This window comes from Mobula birostris, unplaced genomic scaffold (assembly GCF_030028105.1).
Source record: "Mobula birostris isolate sMobBir1 unplaced genomic scaffold, sMobBir1.hap1 scaffold_651, whole genome shotgun sequence".
NCBI classification, from domain to species: Eukaryota; Metazoa; Chordata; class Chondrichthyes; order Myliobatiformes; family Myliobatidae; genus Mobula; species Mobula birostris.
This window is the reverse complement of record NW_027278370.1, coordinates 1-21,281: the sequence shown is the minus strand read 5'-3', so window position 1 is coordinate 21,281 and position 21,281 is coordinate 1. Positions and strand designations below refer to the sequence as shown.

General features: G+C 48.9%; 1 protein-coding gene across 1 annotated transcript in view; it reads right to left on the bottom strand.

Moving 5' to 3' along the window:
• Positions 1-21,208, bottom strand: part of LOC140193635 (protein kinase C alpha type-like) — a 138,445-nt gene extending 117,237 nt beyond the window's left edge. The window contains exons 1-3 of the mRNA XM_072250795.1: positions 21,021-21,208; positions 10,784-10,815; positions 8,611-8,693 (exon numbers count right to left, since the gene is read on the bottom strand). Coding sequence (XP_072106896.1) covers positions 8,611-8,693; positions 10,784-10,815; positions 21,021-21,208 — 303 coding nt within the window. The remainder of the gene's footprint in view (positions 1-8,610; positions 8,694-10,783; positions 10,816-21,020) is intronic.
• Between the last annotated feature and the right edge of the window lie 73 nt (positions 21,209-21,281).

Genomic DNA, 21,281 nt, shown 5'->3' with positions numbered 1-21,281 from the left:
GGAGCGGGGTCAAAGCGCTCGGCAGAGATGGTGCTCAGTGCTCGGTGTCGGAGAGCTGGTCGGAGGCTCAAAGTTTTCGGACGGACTCAGAGTCGGCTGTGGTCGGGTGCTTCCAATGCACCGGCAAGTTTGCAGTGCTTGGAGGTTCATGGCAGGGAGAGTTTCTCCCTTCTACCGTCTGCGTGAGATGATGAGGTTATCGGGACTTTGAGACTTTTTTTTACCGTGCCCACGGTCTGCTGTTTGTGAAATTACAGTATTGCTTTGCACTGTTGTAACTATATGTCATAATTATGTGGTTTTGTCAGTTTTAGTCTTGGTCTGTCCTGTGTTTCTTGTGATATCATTCTGGAGGAACATTGTATCATTTTTTAATGCATGCATTTCTAAATGACAATAAACGAGGACTGAGTGTCCTCATAATCTAGTCTAATCTAATCTAAGTCCCTTTGCACCTCTGATTTTCGAATTTTCTCCCCATTTAGAAAATCCTATGTTTTTATTTCTTCTACCAAGGAACATGACCTTAAGCTTCCTGACACTGTATTCCATAGGTTATTTCTTTGCCCATTCTCCTAATCGTTTTAAGTCCTTCTGCCCCCTCCCTGCTTTCTCAACACTACCTTCTCCTCCACCATATCATCCGCAAACTTGGCCATCAAGCCCCAATTCCATCTTCCAAATTGTTGACCGATAACGTGAAAAGGAACGGTCCCATTACGAACCCCTGTGGAACTCCACTTGTCACTGGCAGCCAATCAGAAGGGTTCTCTTCAGAAGTCCCTTTTATTGCTTCTCTTTGCCTCCTGATAATCAGCCAATCTTCTATCCACGCTGATATGTTTCCTGTAGGTCTCATCTTGTTTAGCAGCCTCATGTGTGACACCTTGTCAAAGACCTTCTGAAAATCCAGGAACACATCATCCATTCATATTCCTTTGTCAATCCTGCCTGTTAATTCCTCAAAGAATTCCAACAGATTGGTCAGGCAAGATTTTCCCATGCCAACTTTGGCCTAGTTTATAATGTGCTTCCAAGTTCCCCCAAACCTCATCCTTAATAATGGACTCCAACATCTTCCCAGCCACTGAACTCAGGTTAACTGGACTATAGTTTCCTTTCTTCTGTCTCTCTCCCTTCTTGAGGAGTGGAGTGACATCTGATTTTCCAGTCATCTGGAACCATGCCAGAATCTCGCGATTCTTAAAAAATCATTACTAAAGCCTCCACGATCTCTTCTGCTGCCTCTTCCCGAACCCAGGCGTGTAGTCCATCTGGTCCTGGTGAATCCTTTCAGCTTACCTAGCAACTACTTATTTCTGCTCCATGACACTTAAATTTCTGGCATACTGCTGGTGTCTTCCATAATGAAGACTGAGGTAAAATACCGACTCAGTTTGTCTGCCATTTCTTTGTCGCCTTCATTACTACCTATAGTGGAGGAGCCTGTGACCAGAGGGAACAGCCTCACAACAGAGGAACATCCATTTAGAAGAGAGATGAGGAGGAATTTCTTTAGTCAGAGTGCAGAGAATCTGCGGAGGCCGAGTCATATATTTAAAGCAGAGATTCTTGGTTAGTAAGGGTATCAAAGTTTATGGGAAGAAGGCAGGAGAGTGAGGTTGAAAGGGAAAATAAGTCAGCCATGATGGAATGGTGGAGCAGATTCCATGGGGCGAATCAGCTAATTCTGCTTCTCTGTCTTCTGGTCTGTTGAAAAATATCCTGTCTAGTTCCGTCATGGTCTGGTAGGGTCTGGTACGGTCTGTCACGGTCTGGCATGGTCAGGAAGGTAAGAAGCTGCAGAGTGTACTCACTCAGCCCAGTACATCTCTCCCCACCATCGGGAGTATCTACACCAGGTGCTGCCTCAGGAAGGCAAGGTCACCGTCAAAGATCGTCACCGTCCGGGCCGCGCCATCTTCTCGCATCTCCCATCGGGCAGGAGGTACAGAAGCCCGAAGCCCCACTTCACCAGGTTCAGGATCGGCTACTTCCCTTCAACCAGTTGGCACAAACCTAATCACCGGCTTGGTACAGTAACGGCATTACCAACTGTCTTCCTTCTGTGAAAAATTGAGTCTGTGTTTCTTTGTGAGCGATATGTCTCTGAAGCTGGGTACCCCTGTGATGCTGCTGTAAGTAAGTTTTTCATTGCACCTGCGTTCACACAGAATTGTGTATCGGACAATAAACTCCACTTTGACCTACAGGACCCTTGCTGTTTGGGGTATACATAAATTACTTCCATTAAAAAAAACTGGACGGGTAAGTTCGCAGATGACAGGAGGATCGGTGGAATTGTGGACAGTGTAGAAGGCCACCAAAAGTCACAGCAGGATATATATCATTTCCATTTGTGCAGAGAAATGGCAAATTGAGTTTAACCTGGACAAGAGTGAGGTGTTGCACTTTGGGAGGTCAAATGCAAAGGGTCAGGACACAGTTAATGGCAGGATCCTTAACAGTGTTGATGTTCAGTGGGATCTCATACATCAAGTCCACAAGTCCACAGCCCCATGAAAGTGGCCTTCTGTTTGTTCTTTTTGTCTTGCTTGTTTGTCTAATGTACCATTTGGAACTCGATCGAAAGATCCGCTGCTATGCATCTGGAGAGCTGCCTCATGGACTTCAGCGATGGAGAAGCCAAAAAAAGTCCGAGAACACGAACTGACTGGTGGTAAAGACCAGAGTCGAGACGCGGGGTCATCTCGAAGCGGTGAGCAAGCTAGAAGCATCGAGGGGAATATGGAGGGGGTCAGAGATAGTCAGCAGCTGGATCAGCGGTCACCCTTTATGGAAGGACTGAGTTTGTGTGGCTGCTCTCCTTGTACGCAGAGAAGAAGACGTCCCCCATATTCTGAGATTTATGTGATTATTGGTTTCCTTCAGTCTTTCTTTGGTGTTTTCTTTCTTGTGGACGATTGGCAACTGGGTGGTCTGTTAATTCTTGTGTGTAAGAGGGGGTTTGGGGGTTTGGGGGTACGGTCGCTGCTCTTTTCTGCAAGTGAGGCTGATCCTTGTAGAGGATTGCTGGTTGCTATTGTGGCTGTTTTTGCTGCATGCAAGGGGTGGGGGATTTTGGGGTCTGCAAGTTTTGTTTCTTTTCTTTTTCAGGTTGAGTGGAGTTGATGTCTTTTCTTTCATCAACACCCGTGGTCTTTCTGTATTTAATGGCTATCTGGAGAAGACAAATACCCGAGTTGTATTGTCCATGTACACTTTGACAGTATAACCAACCTTTGGAGCTTTTTAAGAAGTTGTTAGACAACTGATGAATGTGCAGGGCAGAGGGAGATGGGACATGTTCAGGCAAAAGGGATATGCATAAATTTAACACTCTGCACAAACAAGTTCCACACTCTGAACAACAAGTTTCCAAACAAAAGTTTTGGAATGAGATCTGAGGTGGAAGAAATACATAGCGCTAGAGGAACTTGGCAGGTCAGGCAGTATCTTTGGAAATGAATAAACAGTCAACGTCTCAGGCCAAGACCATTCTTCAGGACTCAATCTGTGGATGCTGCCTGACCTGCTGAGTTCTTCCAGCATTTTGTTTGTGTTGATCTGAATTTCCAGTATCTCTTATTTTTCTGATTTGTTGTGGAGACTCACTAAGGTAAGCACTGCCAGTCCTGCCCACCAGTCTGACAGGGTAGGCTAACTGCAATTATCAATTAACTAGGACCACAACTAGACACGAAGACACACCATAAGACATAGGAGAAGAATTAAGCCATTTAGCCTATTGATTACACTCCGTGATTCAATTATGGCAGATTTAAAAGTTCAAAGTTCAATGTAAATTTATTATTAAAGTAAAAATGTATGTCACCTTGAGATTAATTTCCCTGCGGACATCCTCAATAAATCCATCATAGAATAATAACCATTACAGAATTAATGAAAGACCTCACCAACTCTGGTGCTCAACCAGTTGCAAAAGACAACAAACTGTGCAAATATAGAAAAGAAATAATAATAATAATAATAATAATAATAAATAAATAAACAATAAATATCGAGAACATGAGATCCTTGAACGTTAGTCCATAATCAAGAACCCAATGACCAGGCCTCCACAACAATCCTAGGCAGTGAATTTCACAGATTCATTCCCCCTCAGCTCAAGAAATTCCTCCTCATCTCTGTTCTAAAGGGACATTACTCTATTCTGAAGTGTGTCTCTTGGTTCCAGATTCTCCCACTATAGCAAACGTCCTCTCCACATTCACTCTATCTAGGCCTTACAATATTCGAAAGGTTTCAACGGGGTTCCTCCTCGTACTTCCAAACTTCGGTGAGTACAGGCCCAGAGCCATCAAACACTCCTCATACATTAACTCTTTCAATCCCAGAATCATTCTCATGACCTTTCTTTGGTTTCTCTGCAATGTCAGCATATCTTTTCGTAGATAGGGCCCAAAGCTGCTCACAATATTCCAAGTGAGGCCTCACCAGTGCCTAATAAAGCTTCAACATTGCATGCAACCTACACAAGATGCTGGAGGAACTCAGCAGGCCGGGCAGCATCTACGGGAAAAAAGTACAGTCGATGTTTTGGGCTGAGGCCCCTCAGCAGGACAATATTACATCCTTGCTTTTATATTCTACTCCTCTTGAAATGAATGCTAACATTGCATTTACCTTCCTCACCACTCACTCAACCTGCAAAGCATGGGGAGTTCCTAATTCCTTTGCACCCCAGATTTTTCAATTTTCTCCCCGTTTAAACAACAGTCCATGCCTTTATTTCTTCTAACAAAGTGTATGACCATACACTTCTCAACTGCCGATTTTCCTAGTCTATTCAAATCCTCCTGCAGAGTCCCTGTTTCCTCAACACCACCTGCCCCTCCACCAAAAATCAAAAAATGGTAGAAAAGGACAACAGGCCCGTTCAGCGTCCATGGGGAGGGGAGAAGGGTGAGCCGTTTGGGTCTGGAATGGACCGAGGAGGACTCAGCGGATCAGACAGTGCCTGCGGAGAGTGGGGAGTCCATGTTTCCACTGTCAGAGGGGGGAAGGAGTGTAAATAAGCTTCAGGAAATCGTGGAGAGGAAGAGGAAGGTGAATCTCTGATGAGGGCACAGAGTAGGTTGGGGAGAGGATTAGCTCTATAGGAGGTGAGTTGGCCAATGAGTGAATCCAAGCATGCACAGGTTCTTTGGTCCATCTGGTCTCTGCCAGCCCACTTCCTTATCTAAGCCAGTTCCATTTGCCCACATGTGCCCTGTATCCCTCTAAACCATTCCTATCCGTGTACCTGTCCAAGTGCCTTTTAAATGCTGTTAATGTTCCAGCCTCAACCACTTCCTCTGGCAGCTCGTTCCGTAGATGGACCTCCCTCTGGGTGAAAAAGTTGCCTCTCGGGTCCCTATTAAATCTCCCTCCCCTCTCACCTTAAACCTGTGCCCCCTGGTTCTTGATTGCCCAGCCCTGGGGAAAACACTGTGCACATTCACCCTATCTGTGTCCCTCGTGGTTTTATACACCTCTGTAAGGTCACCCCTCAGTCTCCTACACTCCGAGGAATAAAGTCCCAACCTGTCCGACCTCTCTCCATTACTCAGTCCCTGAGCCCCGGTAACATTCTCGTAAATTTCCTCTGCACTCTTTCCAGCTCAATGGCATCTTTCCTACAGCAGGGTGACCAGAACTGAACACAATACTCCAAGTGCGGCCTCACCGATGTCTTGTACAACTGTAACATAACGTCCCAACTCCTGTACTCCGTGCCCTGACTGATGAAGGCCAGCGGGGCAAACGTCTTCTTCACCGCCCTGTCTACCTGTGACTCCACTTTCAGGGAATCATGTCCCTGTACCCCTGGGTCCCTCTGTTCTACAACACTCCCCAGGGTCCCTGTCTGCCTGTGACTCCACTTTCAGGGAACCATCCCCCTGTGCTCCGGGTCCCTCTGTTCTCATCTGAAACCTGTGCCCTCTGTGTGTTGCTCCAGATTTCCAGCATCTGCAGAATCTATAAGGTCACCCCTCAGTCTCCTACACTCCAAGGAACAAAGTCCCAACCTCTCTCAGTAACTCAGTCCCTTGAGTCCCTACAACATCCTCGTAAAGCTCTTCTGCCCTCTCTCCAGCTCAATGGCATCTCTTCAGCAGGGGGAAGGGATTGGAAAACAGGGAATGGGAAGAGATCTCTGGAGGGGAGGATGGGGGAAATGGCAGAGATTGGAATAATAATTCCTGGACAGTGGGCCACTCAGCCCTACTGATACAGGCTGTCTGAGATCTCTATGTAAGCTTGAGTTTATTGTCTGATACACAAGCCCGTGTGAACATCAATCACAGCCACACAGCATCAGAGACACAACACTCACAAATGAAACACAGAAACCGAAGATACATCGGACTCAGTTTTTCTCAGAAGGAACACAATGAAACTCAGTGGTACCAAGCCAGTGATTAGGCTTGTGCCAATTGGTTGAAGGGAAGTAGCCGATCCTGAACCTGGTGAAGTGGGGCTTCGGGCTTCTGTACCTCCTGCCCGATGGGAGATGCGAGGAGATGGCGCGGCCCGGACGGTGACGATCTTTGACGGTGACCTTGCCTTCCTGAGGCAGCACCTGGTGTAGATACTCCCGATGGTGGGGAGAGATGTACTGGGCTGAGTGAGTGCACGACACTCTGCAGCTTCTTACCTTCCTGACCGTACCAGACCGTGTTGGACCGTGATGGAACCAGTCCACAGCCTGGGGCTGTGCTTCATCAGGAGTTTGAAGACCATGAGAATTGCTCTGGTAGATGGTGTTGCAACCAGTCAAGAGTTCCAACAGGACACCTGTAGAAACTTGTTCAAGTGTTCGGTGCCAAGCTGAACTCCTAAAGAAGTGAAGATACTGTTGTACTTGCCTTGTGTTGGCTGTGTATCCAACATGTTGATGCCCCAGGAGTTAACACTGAGTCTTGAGCCCTGGGGTGGGAGACGTGCCCATTCATGCAGTGTGTTGTGCTTGTGTTCTGCCCCACTGGTACAGAACTTTGCAGGGTGGGGAGTTGTTCACAGGCTAAATGGTGAGGGTTGGGACAAGGAATGGGGTTGCGACTACAGGGAGCAAAGGGTCAACAAAATATGGTCCATGGATCATTTTTTCCTTACATGTGCTACCCAGATCTCTGCCCATGTTTGTCATCTGTCTACAAGATCACCAAGGAATGGTTATTCTCATCACCCCTTCCTTTACCCCTTCTGCCCCTCTGGGAGTGGAGGATATAACCAGCCTGTTTTGTGTGATTTTTTTTATCAATAACTTGGATGAGGAGGTGGAAGGGTGGGTTAGTAAGTTTGCAGATGACTTGAATGTTGGTGGTGTTGTGGATAGTGTCGAAGGTTTCAACAAGACATTGACAAGATGCAGAGCCGGGCTGAGAAGTGGCAGATAGAGTTCAAATCCAAAAAGTGCAAAGTGATTCACTTTGGAAGATCAAATTTGAAGGCAGAGTGCAGGGTTGGAATGGCAGGATTCTTAGAAGTGTAGAGGAACTGAGAGATCTTGGAGTCCACATCCATCGATCCCTCAAAGTTGATAGGGTGGTTAAAAAGGCGTATGGTATGCTGGCCTTCATTAGTCCTTCAGAAAGATATTGAAGCTCTACAAAACTCTGGTTAGACCACACTTGGAGTACTGCGTTCAGTTCTGGTCACCTCATTACACAAAGGATGTGAGAGCTATAGAGATCTGCTGCCTTGATGAAAGAGCATGTCTTATGAGGAAAGTTTGACCAAGCTAGGGATTTACTCTTTAAAGAAAGGAGGAAGAGAGATGACTTGATAGAGCTCATAGAGTTATAAAAAGTACAGCACAGAAACAGGCCCCTCAGCCCATCTAGTCTATGCTAAACCACTTAAACTGCCTACTCCCATCAACCTGCACCGGGAACATTGCCCTCCATATCCCTCCCCTCCATGTACCTATCCAAGCGTCTCTTTAATGTTGAAATCGAACTCAAATGTGCTGGCAGCTCGTTCCACACTCTCATGACCCTCTTGAGTTAAGACATTTGCCTTCATATTCCCCTTAAACTTCTCACCTTTCACTTTTAACCCATGACCTCTGATGCAGTCCCAATCACCCTCAGTGTAAAAAGCCAGCTTGCATTTACCCTATCCGTACATCTCATAATTTTGTATACCTTTATCAAATCTCCCCTCAATCTTCTAAATTCCAAGAAATAAAGTCTGAACGTATTGAAGATGATATGGGGCATGGGAGGAGCGGATAGCCAGCGTCGCTTTCCCATGGCGGAGTGGTGGTAGCGGGGAGTTGGGCCGGGGGGAGGTGAGAAGCTGGAGTGGGATCAACGAGCTGGGAATGGTGAGGACAGTGACACAACTTCAGAACGAGACAGAAAATCAAAAATCGGGTGCCACAGTCGCCGATACATGAAGTCCCAGGAGGTGGTTAAGGAAATTAGATTATCTCGGGCAACATCTACAATAACAAACCAACTTGCACACACGCGCACACAGAGACGCAGGGGTACCTGCGCTGAGTCAACAAGAGAGAAGGAAACAAACAACCTTGGCCAGAATACATAGCTGCAGCATGGAGATCCCTCCTGTGGCAAGCCACCCCTCCCATCCCCTCACCTCTGAGTTTGCACCCTTATCGACTCCCGGGCAGGCGAAGGTCACAAATTCATGGCATCGCTTGTGGACGACAAAGGAACAGACTGAGGAGGAGAAGGACAGGGAAATCGTGGTGAGAGGCGGATTCCTCGTGCTGACATTGAGATCCAACACATCCTGCACTTCCCTCTCACTATCCTTCAGCTCCCTCTACTTTCCTCAGTCCCTCTTTTCCCTTTCTCCTTCCTCCTCCCTTTTTCTCTCTCTCCATCCATTTCATTTTCCTTCTTTCTCTCTCGCCCCTCACTCCTCTTCTCCAACAGCTAATCCACTTTCATCTCAGGCGTTCTCAACTCGGCAGCAGGTAACTTCACTTCGTCTGCCCCCTCCACTGTCTCTCTCCAGGCATTGATTGCCCATTTCTGCCTGGTTAAACGTGCAGAGGGACTCTGACAGTGAAAATCCCACATTCTGGCATCTGTAGCAAGACTGGCAGATGGACAGTCCTGCGGGATCCGTGGAAAGGACCCAAAAACTCAGACACAGAGTGAAGCTCCCTCCCCACCATCCCATCACACACTCCCGGGGTCAGACACAGAGTGAAGCTCCCTCCACACCGTCCCATCACACACTCCCGGGGTCAGACACAGAATGAAGCTCCCTCCACACCGTCCCATCACAGACTCCCGGGGTCAGACACAGAGTGAAGCTCGCTTCAAATCTGATTCCCAGATTTGTTTTTATTATCCAGAATCCCAGGTTGGGCTGAGCTTTGTGAGCCAACTGTTGCTAGGAATCCAGAGAGAACACGGAGATTGAGAAACATCCCCACTGGGCACATGTGAACTGGGTTAATTGGAAAATCTGATTTGCTGAATACCTGACCTAATTTGCAGCATCATTGTCCATGACAGACAATCACACTTTCTGTCACACACAGCGGCCTTGGGAGTGTGTAATGGGCTGGGTGGAGCAAGTTTCACTCTATGTCTGACCCCGGGAGTGTGTGATGGGACGGTGTGGAGGGAGCTTCACTCTGTGTCTGAACCCAGGAGTGTGTGATGGGACAGTGTGGAGGGAGATTCACTCTGTGTCTGACCCCAGGAATGTGTGATGGGACGGTGTGGAGGGAGCTTCACTCTGTGTCTGACCCCGGGAGTGTGTGATGGGATGGTGTGGAACGAGCTTCACTCTGTGTTTGACCCTGGAAGTGTTTTGATGGGACGGTGTGGAGGGAGTTTCACTCTGTGTCTGACCCTGGGAGTGTATGATGGGATGGTGTGGAGGGAGCTTCACTCTGTGTCTGACCCCGGGAGTACGTGATGGGACACTGTGGAGGGAGCTTCACTCTATGTCTGCCCTAGGAGTGTGTGATGGGACGGTGTGGAGGGAGCTTCACTCTGTGTCTGACCCCAGGATTGTGTGATGGGTTGGTGTGGAGGGAGCTCCACTCTGTGTCTGACCCCGGGACTGTGTGATGGGACGGTGTGGAACGAGCTTCACTCTATGTCTGACCCTGGAAGTGTTTGATGGGACGGTGTGGAGGGAGCTTCACTCTGTGTCTGACCCCAGGAGTGTGTGATGGGATGGTGTGGAGGGAGCTTTACTCTGTGTCTGACCCCGGGAGTACGTGATGGGACACTGTGGAGGGAGCTTCACTCTATGTCTGCCCTAGGAGTGTGTGATGGGACGGTGTGGAGGGAGCTTCACTCTGTGTCTGACTCCAGGATTGTGGGATGGGTTGGTGTGGAGGGAGTTTCACTCTGTTTCTGACCCCAGGAGTGTGTGATGGGTCAGTGTGGAGGGAGCTTCACTCTGTTTCTGACCCCAGGAGTATGTGATGGGATGGTGTGGGGGGAGATTCACTCTGTAACTGACCCCCGGAGTGTGTGATGGGACGGTGTGGAGGGAGCTTCACTCTGTGTCTGACCCCGGGAGTGTGTGATGGGACGGTGTGGAGGGAGCTTCACTCTGTGTCTGAACCCGGGAGTGTGTGATGGGACGGTGTGGAGGGAGTATGTGATGGGACAGAGCGGAGGGAGCTTCACTCTGTGTCTGACCCTGGGAGTGTGTGATGGGACGGTGTGGAGGGAGCTTCACTCTGTGTCTGACCCTGGAAGTGTGTGACCGACCTGTGGAACTGAGTCTCTATGAGAAGCGAGGTTGAGGCGAGGCAGACGTAAATACTACTTGCCTTGACACTGGAATCCTTGTTTACCTAGACCCCTGTGGAGGAGAACAGAGGTGTGTGAGCACCGATTGACATGGAGAGCCAAGCATCTGTACAAACCCGATCTCCCTCCGTCGCCCGTATACAGTGTCCACCTGCCTCCGTTCCCCATACACAATGTCCATCCCCCTCCGTTCCCCGTACACCACGTCAATCTCCCTCCGTCTCCCGTTCACAGTGTCCATTTTCCTCCATTCCCCATACACAATGTCCACCTCTCTCCATTCCCCAGACACAATGTCCATCTCCCTTCATTCCCCATACACAATGTCTATCTCCCTCCGTCGCCCGTACACAATGTCCATCTCCCTCCATTCCCCATACACAATGTCCATCTCCCTCCATTCCCCATACACAATGTCCACCTCCTTCCATTTCCCCTACACAATGTCCATCTCCCTCCATTCCCCATACACAACGTCCATCTCCCTCCATCGCCCGTACACAATGTCCATCTCCCTCTGTTTCCCAGACAATGTCCATCTCCCTCCCTTTCTCTGTACACAATGTCCATCTCCCTCCATTCCCTGTACACAGTCCATCTCCCTCCCTTTCCCTGTTCATCTCCCTCCGTTTCCCATACACAATGTCCATCTCCCTCCATTCCCCGTTCACAATGTCCATCTCCCTCCGTTTCTCCGTACACAATGTCGATCTCCCTCCATTCCTCGTTCACAATGTCCATCTCCCTCCGTTTCTCCATACACAATGTCGATCTCCCTCCATTCCCTGTACACAATGTCCATCTCCCTCCATTCCCCGTACACAATGTCCATCTCCCTCCATTCCCTGTACACAATGTCCATCTCCCTCCGTTCCCCATACACAATGTCCATCTCCCTCCATTCCCCATACACAATGTCCATCTCCCTCCGTCGCCCATACACAATGTCCATCTCCCTCCATTCCCCGTACACAATGTCCATCTCCCTCCATTCCCTGTACACAATGTCCATCTCCCTCCGTTCCCCATACACAATGTCCATCTCCCTCCATTCCCCATACACAATGTCCATCTCCCTCCGTCGCCCATACACAATGTCCATCTCCCTCCATTCTCCATACACAATGTCCATCTCCCTCCATTCTCCATACACAATGTCCATCTCCCTCCATTCCCCGTACACAATGTTCATCTCCCTCCATTCCCCGTACACAATGTCCATCTCCCTCCGTTCCCCGTACACAATGTCCATCTCCCTCCATTCCCCATACACAATGTCCATCTCCCTCCATTCCCCATACACAATGTCCATCTCCCTGCGTTCCCCATACACAATGTCCATCTCCCTCCATTCCCCGTTCACAATGTCCATCTCCCTCCGTTTCTCTGTACACAATGTCGATCTCCCTCCATTCCTCGTTCACAATGTCCATCTCCCTCCGTTTCTCCATACACAATGTCGATCTCCCTCCATTCCCTGTACACAATGTCCATCTCCCTCCGTCACCTGTACACAATGTCCATCTCCCTCCATTCCCCATACACAATGTCCATCTCCCTCCATTCCCCGTACACAATGTCCATCTCCCTCCGCTCCCCATACACAATGTCCATCTCCCTCCATTCCCCGTACACAATGTCCATCTCCCTCCGTTCCCCGTACACAATGTCCATCTCCCTCCATTCCCCGTACACAATGTCCATCTCCCTCCATTCCCCATACACAATGTCCATCTCCCTCCATTCCCCGTACACAATGTCCATCTCCCTCCATTCCCCGTACACAATGTCCATCTCCCTCCATTCCCTGTACACAATGTCCATCTCCCTCCGTTCCCCATACACAATGTCCATCTCCCTCCATTCCCCATACACAATGTCCATCTCCCTCCGTCGCCCATACACAATGTCCATCTCCCTCCATTCCCCGTACGCAATGTCATCTCCCTCCATTCCCCGTACACAATGTCCATCTCCCTCCGTTCCCCATACACAATGTCCATCTCCCTCCGTTCTCCATACACAATGTCCATCTCCCTCCGTTCCCCGTACACAATGTCCATCTCCTTCCATTTCCCGTACACCATGTCCATCTCCCTCCATTCCCCATACACCATGTCCATCTCCCTCCGTTCCCCATACACAATGTCCATCTCCCTCCGTTCCCTATACACAATGTCCATCTCCCTCCATTCCCCATACACAATGTCCATCTCCCTCCATTCCCCATACACAATGTCCATCTTCCTCTGTTCCCCGTACACAATGTCCATCTCCCTCCATTCCCCGTACACAATGTCCATCTCCCTCCATTCCCCGTACACAATGTCCATCTCCCTCCATTCCCCGTACACAATGTCCATCTCCCTCCATTCCCCGTACACAATGTCCATCTCCCTCCATTCCCCGTACACAATGTCCATCTCCCTCCGTTCCCCGTACACAATGTCCATCTCCCTCCGTTCCCCGTACACAATGTCCATCTCCCTCTATTCCCCATACACAATGTCCATCTCCCTCCATTCCCCATACACAATGTCCATCTCCCTCCGTTCCCCATACACAATGTCCATCTCCCTCCGTTCCCCATACACAATGTCCATCTCCCTCCATTCCCCATACACAATGTCCATCTCCCTCCGTCGCCCATACACAATGTCCATCTCCCTCCGTTCCCTATACACAATGTCCATCTCCCTCCATTCCCCATACACAATGTCCATCTCCCTCCATTCCCCGTACACAATGTCCATCTCTCTCCATTCCCCGTACACAATGTCCATCTCCCTCCGTTCCCCGTACACAATGTCCATCTCCCTCCATTCCCCGTACACAATGTCCATCTCCCTCCATTCCCCGTACACAATGTCCATCTCCCTCCGTTCCCCGTACACAATGTCCATCTCCCTCCATTCCCCATACACAATGTCCATCTCCCTCCATTCCCCATACACAATGTCCATCTCCCTCCATTCCCCATACACAATGTCCATCTCCCTCCATTCCCCATACACAATGTCCATCTCCCTCCATTCCCCGTACACAATGTCCATCTCCCTCCATTCCTCATACACAATGTCCATCTCCCTCTGTTCCCCGTACACAATGTCCATCTCTCTCCATTCCCCGTACACAATGTCCTTCTCTCTCCATTCCCCCTACACAATGTCCATCTCCCTCCGTCGCCCGTACACAATGTCCATCTCCCTCTTTTTCCCATACAATGTCCATCTCCCTCCCTTTCTCTGTACACAATGTCCATCTCCCTCCATTCCCTGTACACAATGTCCATCTTCCTCCATTCCCCATACACAATGTCCATCTCCCTCCATTCCCTGTACACAATGTCCATCTCCCTCCATTCCCTGTACACAATGTCCATCTCTCTCCGTTCCCCGTACACAGTGTCTCTGTACAGACTCTCTGTGTAAAAAAATAACTTGCCCACACACTCCTTTAAGCTCTCAGCTTAAACACATGCTCTCTAGTATTAGACATTTCCACTCTGGGGAAACAGATACTGCCTGTCTACCCTATCTGTGCCTCTCGTAATCTTGTAAACCTCTATCAGATCTCTCTTCAGCCTCCACTGCCCCAGGAGAAACAACCCAAGTTTGTCCGACCTCTCATTATAGCTCTACCGAATAATCCAGACAGCGTCATGGTGAACCTCTTCTGCACCCTCTCCAAAGCCCCCCACACCCGTCCCGTAATGGGGAGAGCAGAACTGCACACGATACTCCGAGAGCGGACAGACCAGAGTTTAATACGGCTGCAACGTGACTTCCCGACTCTTGTACTCAATGCCTGACCGATGAAGGGAAATGTGCCGTGTACCTAATTTCCTTGTGCAGACACTTAGTTCCCAGTGTACATCAGCACTGTTAAGGGTCCGGCCATGTGTCCTGACCCTTTACATTTGACCTCCCAAGGTGCAGTAATTCCCTGAAAGTGGCGTTGCATGCAGATAGGGTGAAGGTGGTGTTTGGGAAGATAAAACAGGGTTGGAATTTCACAGGGAATGGCAGGGACCCTGGGGACTGTTATTGAACAGAGTGACCCTGGGGTACAGGGACATGGTTCCCTGAAAGTGGAGTCACAGGTAGACAGGGACCCTGGGGAGTGTTGTAGAACAGAGCGACACAGGGGTACAGGGACATGGTTCCCTGAAAGTGGAGTCACAGGTAGACAGGGCAGTGAAGAAGACATTTGCCACGCTGGCCTTCATCAGTCAGGGCACTGAGTACAGGAGTTGGGACGTTATGTTACAGTTGTACAAGACGTTGGTGAGGCCGCACTTGGAGTATTGTGTTCAGTTCTGGTCACCCTGCTGTAGGAAAGGTGCAATTGAGCTGGGTTGGGTGCAGAGGAGATCTACGAGGATGTTACTGGGACCTCAGGACTGAGTTATGGAAAGAGGCTGGACAGGTTGGGACTTAATTCCTCGGAGTGTAGGAGACTGAGGGGTGACGTTACAGAGGTGTATAAAACCACCAGAGGCACAGATAGGTTGAATGTGCACAGTCTTTTTCCCCCAGGGCTGGGCAATCAGGAACCAGAGGGCACAGGTTTAAGGTGAGAGGGGAGGGAGATTTAATAGGGACCCGAGAGGCAACTTTTTCACCTGGAGGGAGGTCCATTTATGGAATGAGTTGCCAGAGGAAGTGGTTAAGGCAGGAACATTAACAGCATTTAAAAGGCACTTGGATGGGTAATGGAGGATCAGGTGAGTTTGAAGGTTAGGATCACAGGAGATTGGGACTAGCTGGGCGGGCAGGGGTGTATTGACAATAAACTGGACTGGTCAAAGACACTGAGGCTGTCTACAAGAAGGGTCAGAGCTGTCTCTATTTCCTGAGGAGACTGAGGTCCTTTAACATCTGCCGGACGATGCTGAGGATGCTCTACAAGCCTGTGGTGGCCAGTGCGATCATGTTTGCTGTTGTGTGCTGGGGCAGCAGGCTGAGGGTAGCAGACACCAACAGAATCAACAAACTCATTCGTAAGGCCAGTGATGTTGTGGGGATGGAACTGGACTCTCTGACGGTGGTGTCTGAAAAGAGGATGCTGTCCAAGTTGCATGCCATCTTGGACAATGTCTCCCATCCACTACATAATGTACTGGTTGGGTACAGGAGTACATTCAGCCAGAGACTCATTCCACCGAGATGCAACACAGAGTGTCATAGGAAGTCATTCCTGCCTGTGGCCATCAAACTTTACAACTCCTCCCTTGGAGGGTCAGACACCCTGAGCCAATAGGCTGGTCCTGGACTTATTTCCTGGCATAATTTACATATTACTATTTAATTATTTATGGTGCAACTGTAACGAAAACCAATTTCCCCTGGGATCAATAAAGTATGACTACTATGACTATGCCAGCAGGGACTAGTTGGGCAGGAGGGCCTGAAGTGTAGGGTAGTCTTGTTTTGAGTGTATGAGGTACTTGTGGGACTGTACCCAGAATAGACCACGGGAGGGGACAGGAAAGGAACTCCATGGGTGGGGGGTTAATTTTCTCTCTTCCCTTTCCCCTCTCTCTCTTGGATGCTTTATAGAGCCTCAACATTACATCCTTGCTCTTATATTCTATACCTCTAGAAATGAATGCCAACATTGCATTCACCTTCTTCACCACCAACTCAACCTGGAGGTTAACCTTTAGGGTATCCTGCACAAGGACTCCCAAGCCCTTTGCATCTCTGCATTTTGAATTCTCTCCCCATCTAAGTAATAGTCTGCCCATTTATTTCTTCCACCAAAGTGCATGACCATACACTTTCCAACATTGTATTTCATTTGCCACTTCTTTGCCCATTCTCCAAAACTATCTAAGTCTCTCCGCAGGCTCTCTGTTTCCTCAACCCTACCCGCTCCTCCACCTATCTTTGTATCATCAGCAAACTTAGCCACAAATTCATTAATCCCATAGTCCAAATCATTGACATACATCGTAAAAAGCAGTGGTCCCAACACTGACCCCTGTAGAACTCCACTGGTAACCGGAAGCCAGCCAGAATAGGATCCCTTCATTCCCACTCTCTGTTTTCTGCCAATCAGACAATGCTCCACCCATGCTAGTAACTCCCCAGTAATTCCATGGGCTCTTAACTTGCTAAGCAGCCTCATTTGCGGCACCTTGTTAAAGGCCTTCGGAAAATCCAAGTAACCACATCTACCGCATCTCCTTTGTCAACCCTGTTTGTAATTTCCTCAAAGAATTGCAGTAGGTTAGTCAGGCAGGATTTTCCTTTCAAGAAACCATGCTGGCTTTGGCTTATCTTTCACGTGCCTCCAGGTATTCCATAATCTCATCCCTAACGATCAATTCCAACAACTTCCCAACCACTGATGTCAGGCTAACAGGTCTATAGTTTCCTTTCTGCTGCCTCCCACCCTTCTAAAATAGCGGAGAAACATTTGCAATTTTCCAGTCATCCGGTACAACGCCAGAATCTATCAACTCTTGAAAGATCATTGTAATGGGCTCCGCAATCTCTCCAGCTACTTCCTTCAGACCCCAAGGGTGCATTCCATCAGGTCCAGGAAATTTATCCCACCCTCAGATCATTAAGCTTCCTGAGCACCTTCTCAGTCGTAATTTTCACTTCCCTGACACTCTTGAATGTCTGGTATACTGCAAATGTCTTCCATTGTGAAGACTAATGCAAAGTATGCATTTAGTTCCTCTGCCATCTCATCATCTCTCATTACAATATCTCCGGTGTCATTTTCTATTGGCCCTATATCTATTCTCAACTCTCTTTTACCCTTTATATACTTAAAAAAATTATAGTGTCTTCTTTGATATTAGTTGCCAGCTTCCTTTCATAATTCATCTTTTCCTTCCTAATGACCTTCCTAGTTTCCTTCTGCAAGTTTTTAAAAGCTTCCCAATCCTCTGTCTTCCCATTAGCTCTGGCTTCCTTGTATGCCCTCTCTTTTGCTTTTACTTTAGCTCTGATTTCACTTGTCAGCCACGGTAGTGAGCTTTTTCCATTTGAAAATTTCTTCTTATTTGGAATATATCTGTCTTGCACTTCCCTCATTTTTCGCAGAAACTCCAGCCATTGCTGCTCTGCTGTCCTTCCTGCAAATGTCCCTTTCCAGTCAACCTTGGCCAGTCCCCCTTGCATGTTATCGTAATTTCCTTCATTCCACTGAAATACCAACACGTTGGAAATTTAGCTACTCCTTCTCAAATTTCAAAATATCATATTGTGATCACTGTTCCCTAAGGGTTCTGTAACCTTAAACTCTCTTATCACCTCCAGATCACCCAATCCAGCACAGCCGGTCCCCTAAGTGGGCTCAACAACAAGTTGTTCTAAAAAGCATCCCTTACACATTCTACAAATTCTCTCTTGAGGTCCGGTACTGACCTGGTTTTCCCAATCCACTTTCATGTTAAAATGCCCAATGATTATCATGACATTGCCCTTCTGACACGCCTTTTCCTGCTGTCTTTTGTAATCCACATCCCGGCTGCTGTTTGGTGGCCTGTATACAACTGCAATTAGGGTCCTTTTATGCTTGCCATTTCTCAAACTCAACCCATAGAGACTCTACACCTTCCGATCCTATGTCATCTCTTTCCAATGATTTAATATTATTTCTTATACATAGAACCACACCACCCCCTCTGCCTACTAACCTATTGTAAAGGGTTTCTTCTTTTATGTTACTGCGTAGGCTAATTAAAATGGCTTCTTTGTTATGTTATAATTAAAATGGCTTTTCTGAAATAACTGTGATGTAAGGAGTTCTCTCTCTCTCTGCTTGTTTGGGTTATATTATTGATAAGAGAGAGAACGAACCAATTGGGATAGATGTTATTCTTTCTTGTGTGTTTGTAAGCTATTGTGATGCGTGGGCTTTGTGGAAGAAGGCGCGATGGGGACAGAGAGAGGAGACGCGATACAGTAAGCTGGCTGATGGAACGGACCCCGAGCGGGAGTCCGAGGCCCAGGTTCTTCGGTGAGGAGAGGAGACGAAGACAGACTCGTGTGGAGAATCTGGTCGACCACCATGGTTGGTCCCAGGTGGCGGGTTGAGGTGATTGGAGGGGATCGAATGGAGGAAAGAAGACTCCATTAATTGAGCTCCAACGGTTGTGCATGAAGTGGTTAAACTTTGATAAGTTTGTCGCCGTTTACTTTCGTTTTATATTTTATCTCTATTAATTACATAGTTCCAGTAATATCTACAAAGTGTACTCATTTAATCGCATATGGGTGTATTGTCTGTTATCTGGCGGGCTGAGGTACATCACACAAACTTCATTACCCAGTTTGGCGGAGCCAAAGACTGCTCCCCCTAGACGAAAGCGAGCTGTGCGAGCCTGAGGCTTACCAGGGGGCTACACTATCTTTTCGATATACTGTATATCCTTGGACGTTCAGCTCCCAGTGGCAGCCATCCTTTAGCCAAGTTTCAGAGATGGTCACAACGTCATATCCGCCAATCTGCAGCTGAATTTCAAGATCGTCCATTTTATAACTTATGCTGCGTGCATTCAAATACAACATTCTCAGTCCAGGACTGTATTTGTTGCTTTCTGTTTTAACTGCACCACACCTCTATTGCTAGTAATTCATGTCTCTGGCTGTGATTATGCCTCATCTCCTGCCTGTCCTTTCCATCGTCCCTGTTGCACGCTACCTTTGATTTATTCCTGTTTTTCCCTTCCTCAGCTCTATCACTCCCATTCCCACCCACCCCCCTGCCAAATTAGTTTAAACCCTCCCTAACAGCTCTATTAAACCTGCCTGCTAGGATATTGGACCCCTTTGGGTTCAGGTGTAACCTATCCTTTTTGTACAGGTCGTACCTCCTCCAGAAGAGGCCCCAATGATCCAGGAACCCAAAGCCCCGCTGCCTACACCTGTCTCTCAGCTACACGTTAATATGCCTGATAATGTTATTCTTGCCGTCATTAGCACGTGACACAGGCAGCAATCCTGAGATTACTACCCTGGAGGCACTTTTCAGCTTCCTACTCAACTCCCTGAAAACTCTCCTCCCATTTTCTACCTCTGTCAGACTTCTGGCTGTTCACCCTCTCCCTTCAGAATACTCTGCACCCGATCCGAAACATCCCGTACCCTGGCGCCTGGGAGGCAACACACCATGCGAGTATCTCTGTCAGGCTGATAGAACCTCCTGTCTGTTCCTCTCACTGTGGAATCTCCTATGACTCCCGCATTCCTCATCTTCTTCTTTCCCTTCTGCACCACGGAACCAGGCTCAGTGCCAGAGACCCGAGCGCCATGGTCGTCCTCTGTCAGGTCACCCCCCTCAACAGCATCCAAAATGAGATAATGATTACTGAAGGGGATGGCCAGAGGGCTGCTCTCCACTTTCTGAGCTCTTCCCTTCCCTTCCCTGACAGTCACCCTCTTATCTAACTCCTGCAGCCTCGGGGTGACTAACTCCCTGTAGCTCCTCTCTACCTCCTGCTCACTTTCCCTAATACACTGTAGGTCATCGAGCCACAGCTCCAGATCCCTAACACGGTCTCTCAGTCTCAATCTTTCCACTGCTCTCTCCCTCAATCCATTCCTTATCTCCTTCAACCCCTCCCACTTCTCCCTCAACCCTTCCCCCTCTCCCCACCCTCAATCTGTCCACTTCCCTCTTTCTCAATCCCTCCCTCAAATGCCCAACTCCCTTTCTCTCAATCTGACCAGCTCCCCCTCCCTCACCCCTGCCCAATCCCATCCCTTGTCCTTAATCCCTCCAGCCATTAATCTGTATCCCCCTCCCTCTCGCCGTCCCTCTATTACCACCATCCCCGAAACATGATGAGGGGAAAGGGGGAGAGGAGGAAGGGTAGAGAGGAGAGAGGAGGAGGGGGAGAGAGGGAGAGAGAGGGAGAGAGGGGGAGAGAGGGGGAGAGAGGGAGAGAGAGGGAGAGAGAGGGAGAGAGAGGGAGAGAGGGGGAGAGAGGGGGAGAGAGGGGGAGAGAGGGGGAGAGGAGAGGGAGAGGGAGAGGGGGAGAGGAGGAGAGAGGAGAGGTGGAGAGGGGAGAGGGAGAGAGGGAGAGAGATATGCGTAGGTGTAAGGCTGAATGAGCGGGTAGAGAGTCCAGGGAAGAAAGACAACGTGGGAATAAAACGATGGACAGAAACGGAAGGAGCGGACGGGCAGAGGACTCCCGTCTCCGCAAATTGTGGTTTTCCCTCCCTCATTTCCCAATCCCTCCTCGGAACGTCAGCCTCCCCTCGCTCCCTCCGTCTCCCGGCGCTCCCTCACCAGATGAAGTCGGTGCAGTGACTACAGAAGGTTGGCTGCCTGAAGAAGCGGGCGATAAACTTGTGCTCCTTCACCTGGTGGACGTTTTTCTGGCGGAGCGCTCCCCGCCGGGCGAGGGCACCGACAGGAGTTAGCGGCGGCGGAGAGCCGCTTTCCACGGGCTCCCCCGAGCTTGTCACCTCAGCCATGACTGCGCTCACTCGCCCGACTCGGGCACTGCCCAGCCCTTTTGTACCCGCGCTCGGAGGCGGCTACCACTTA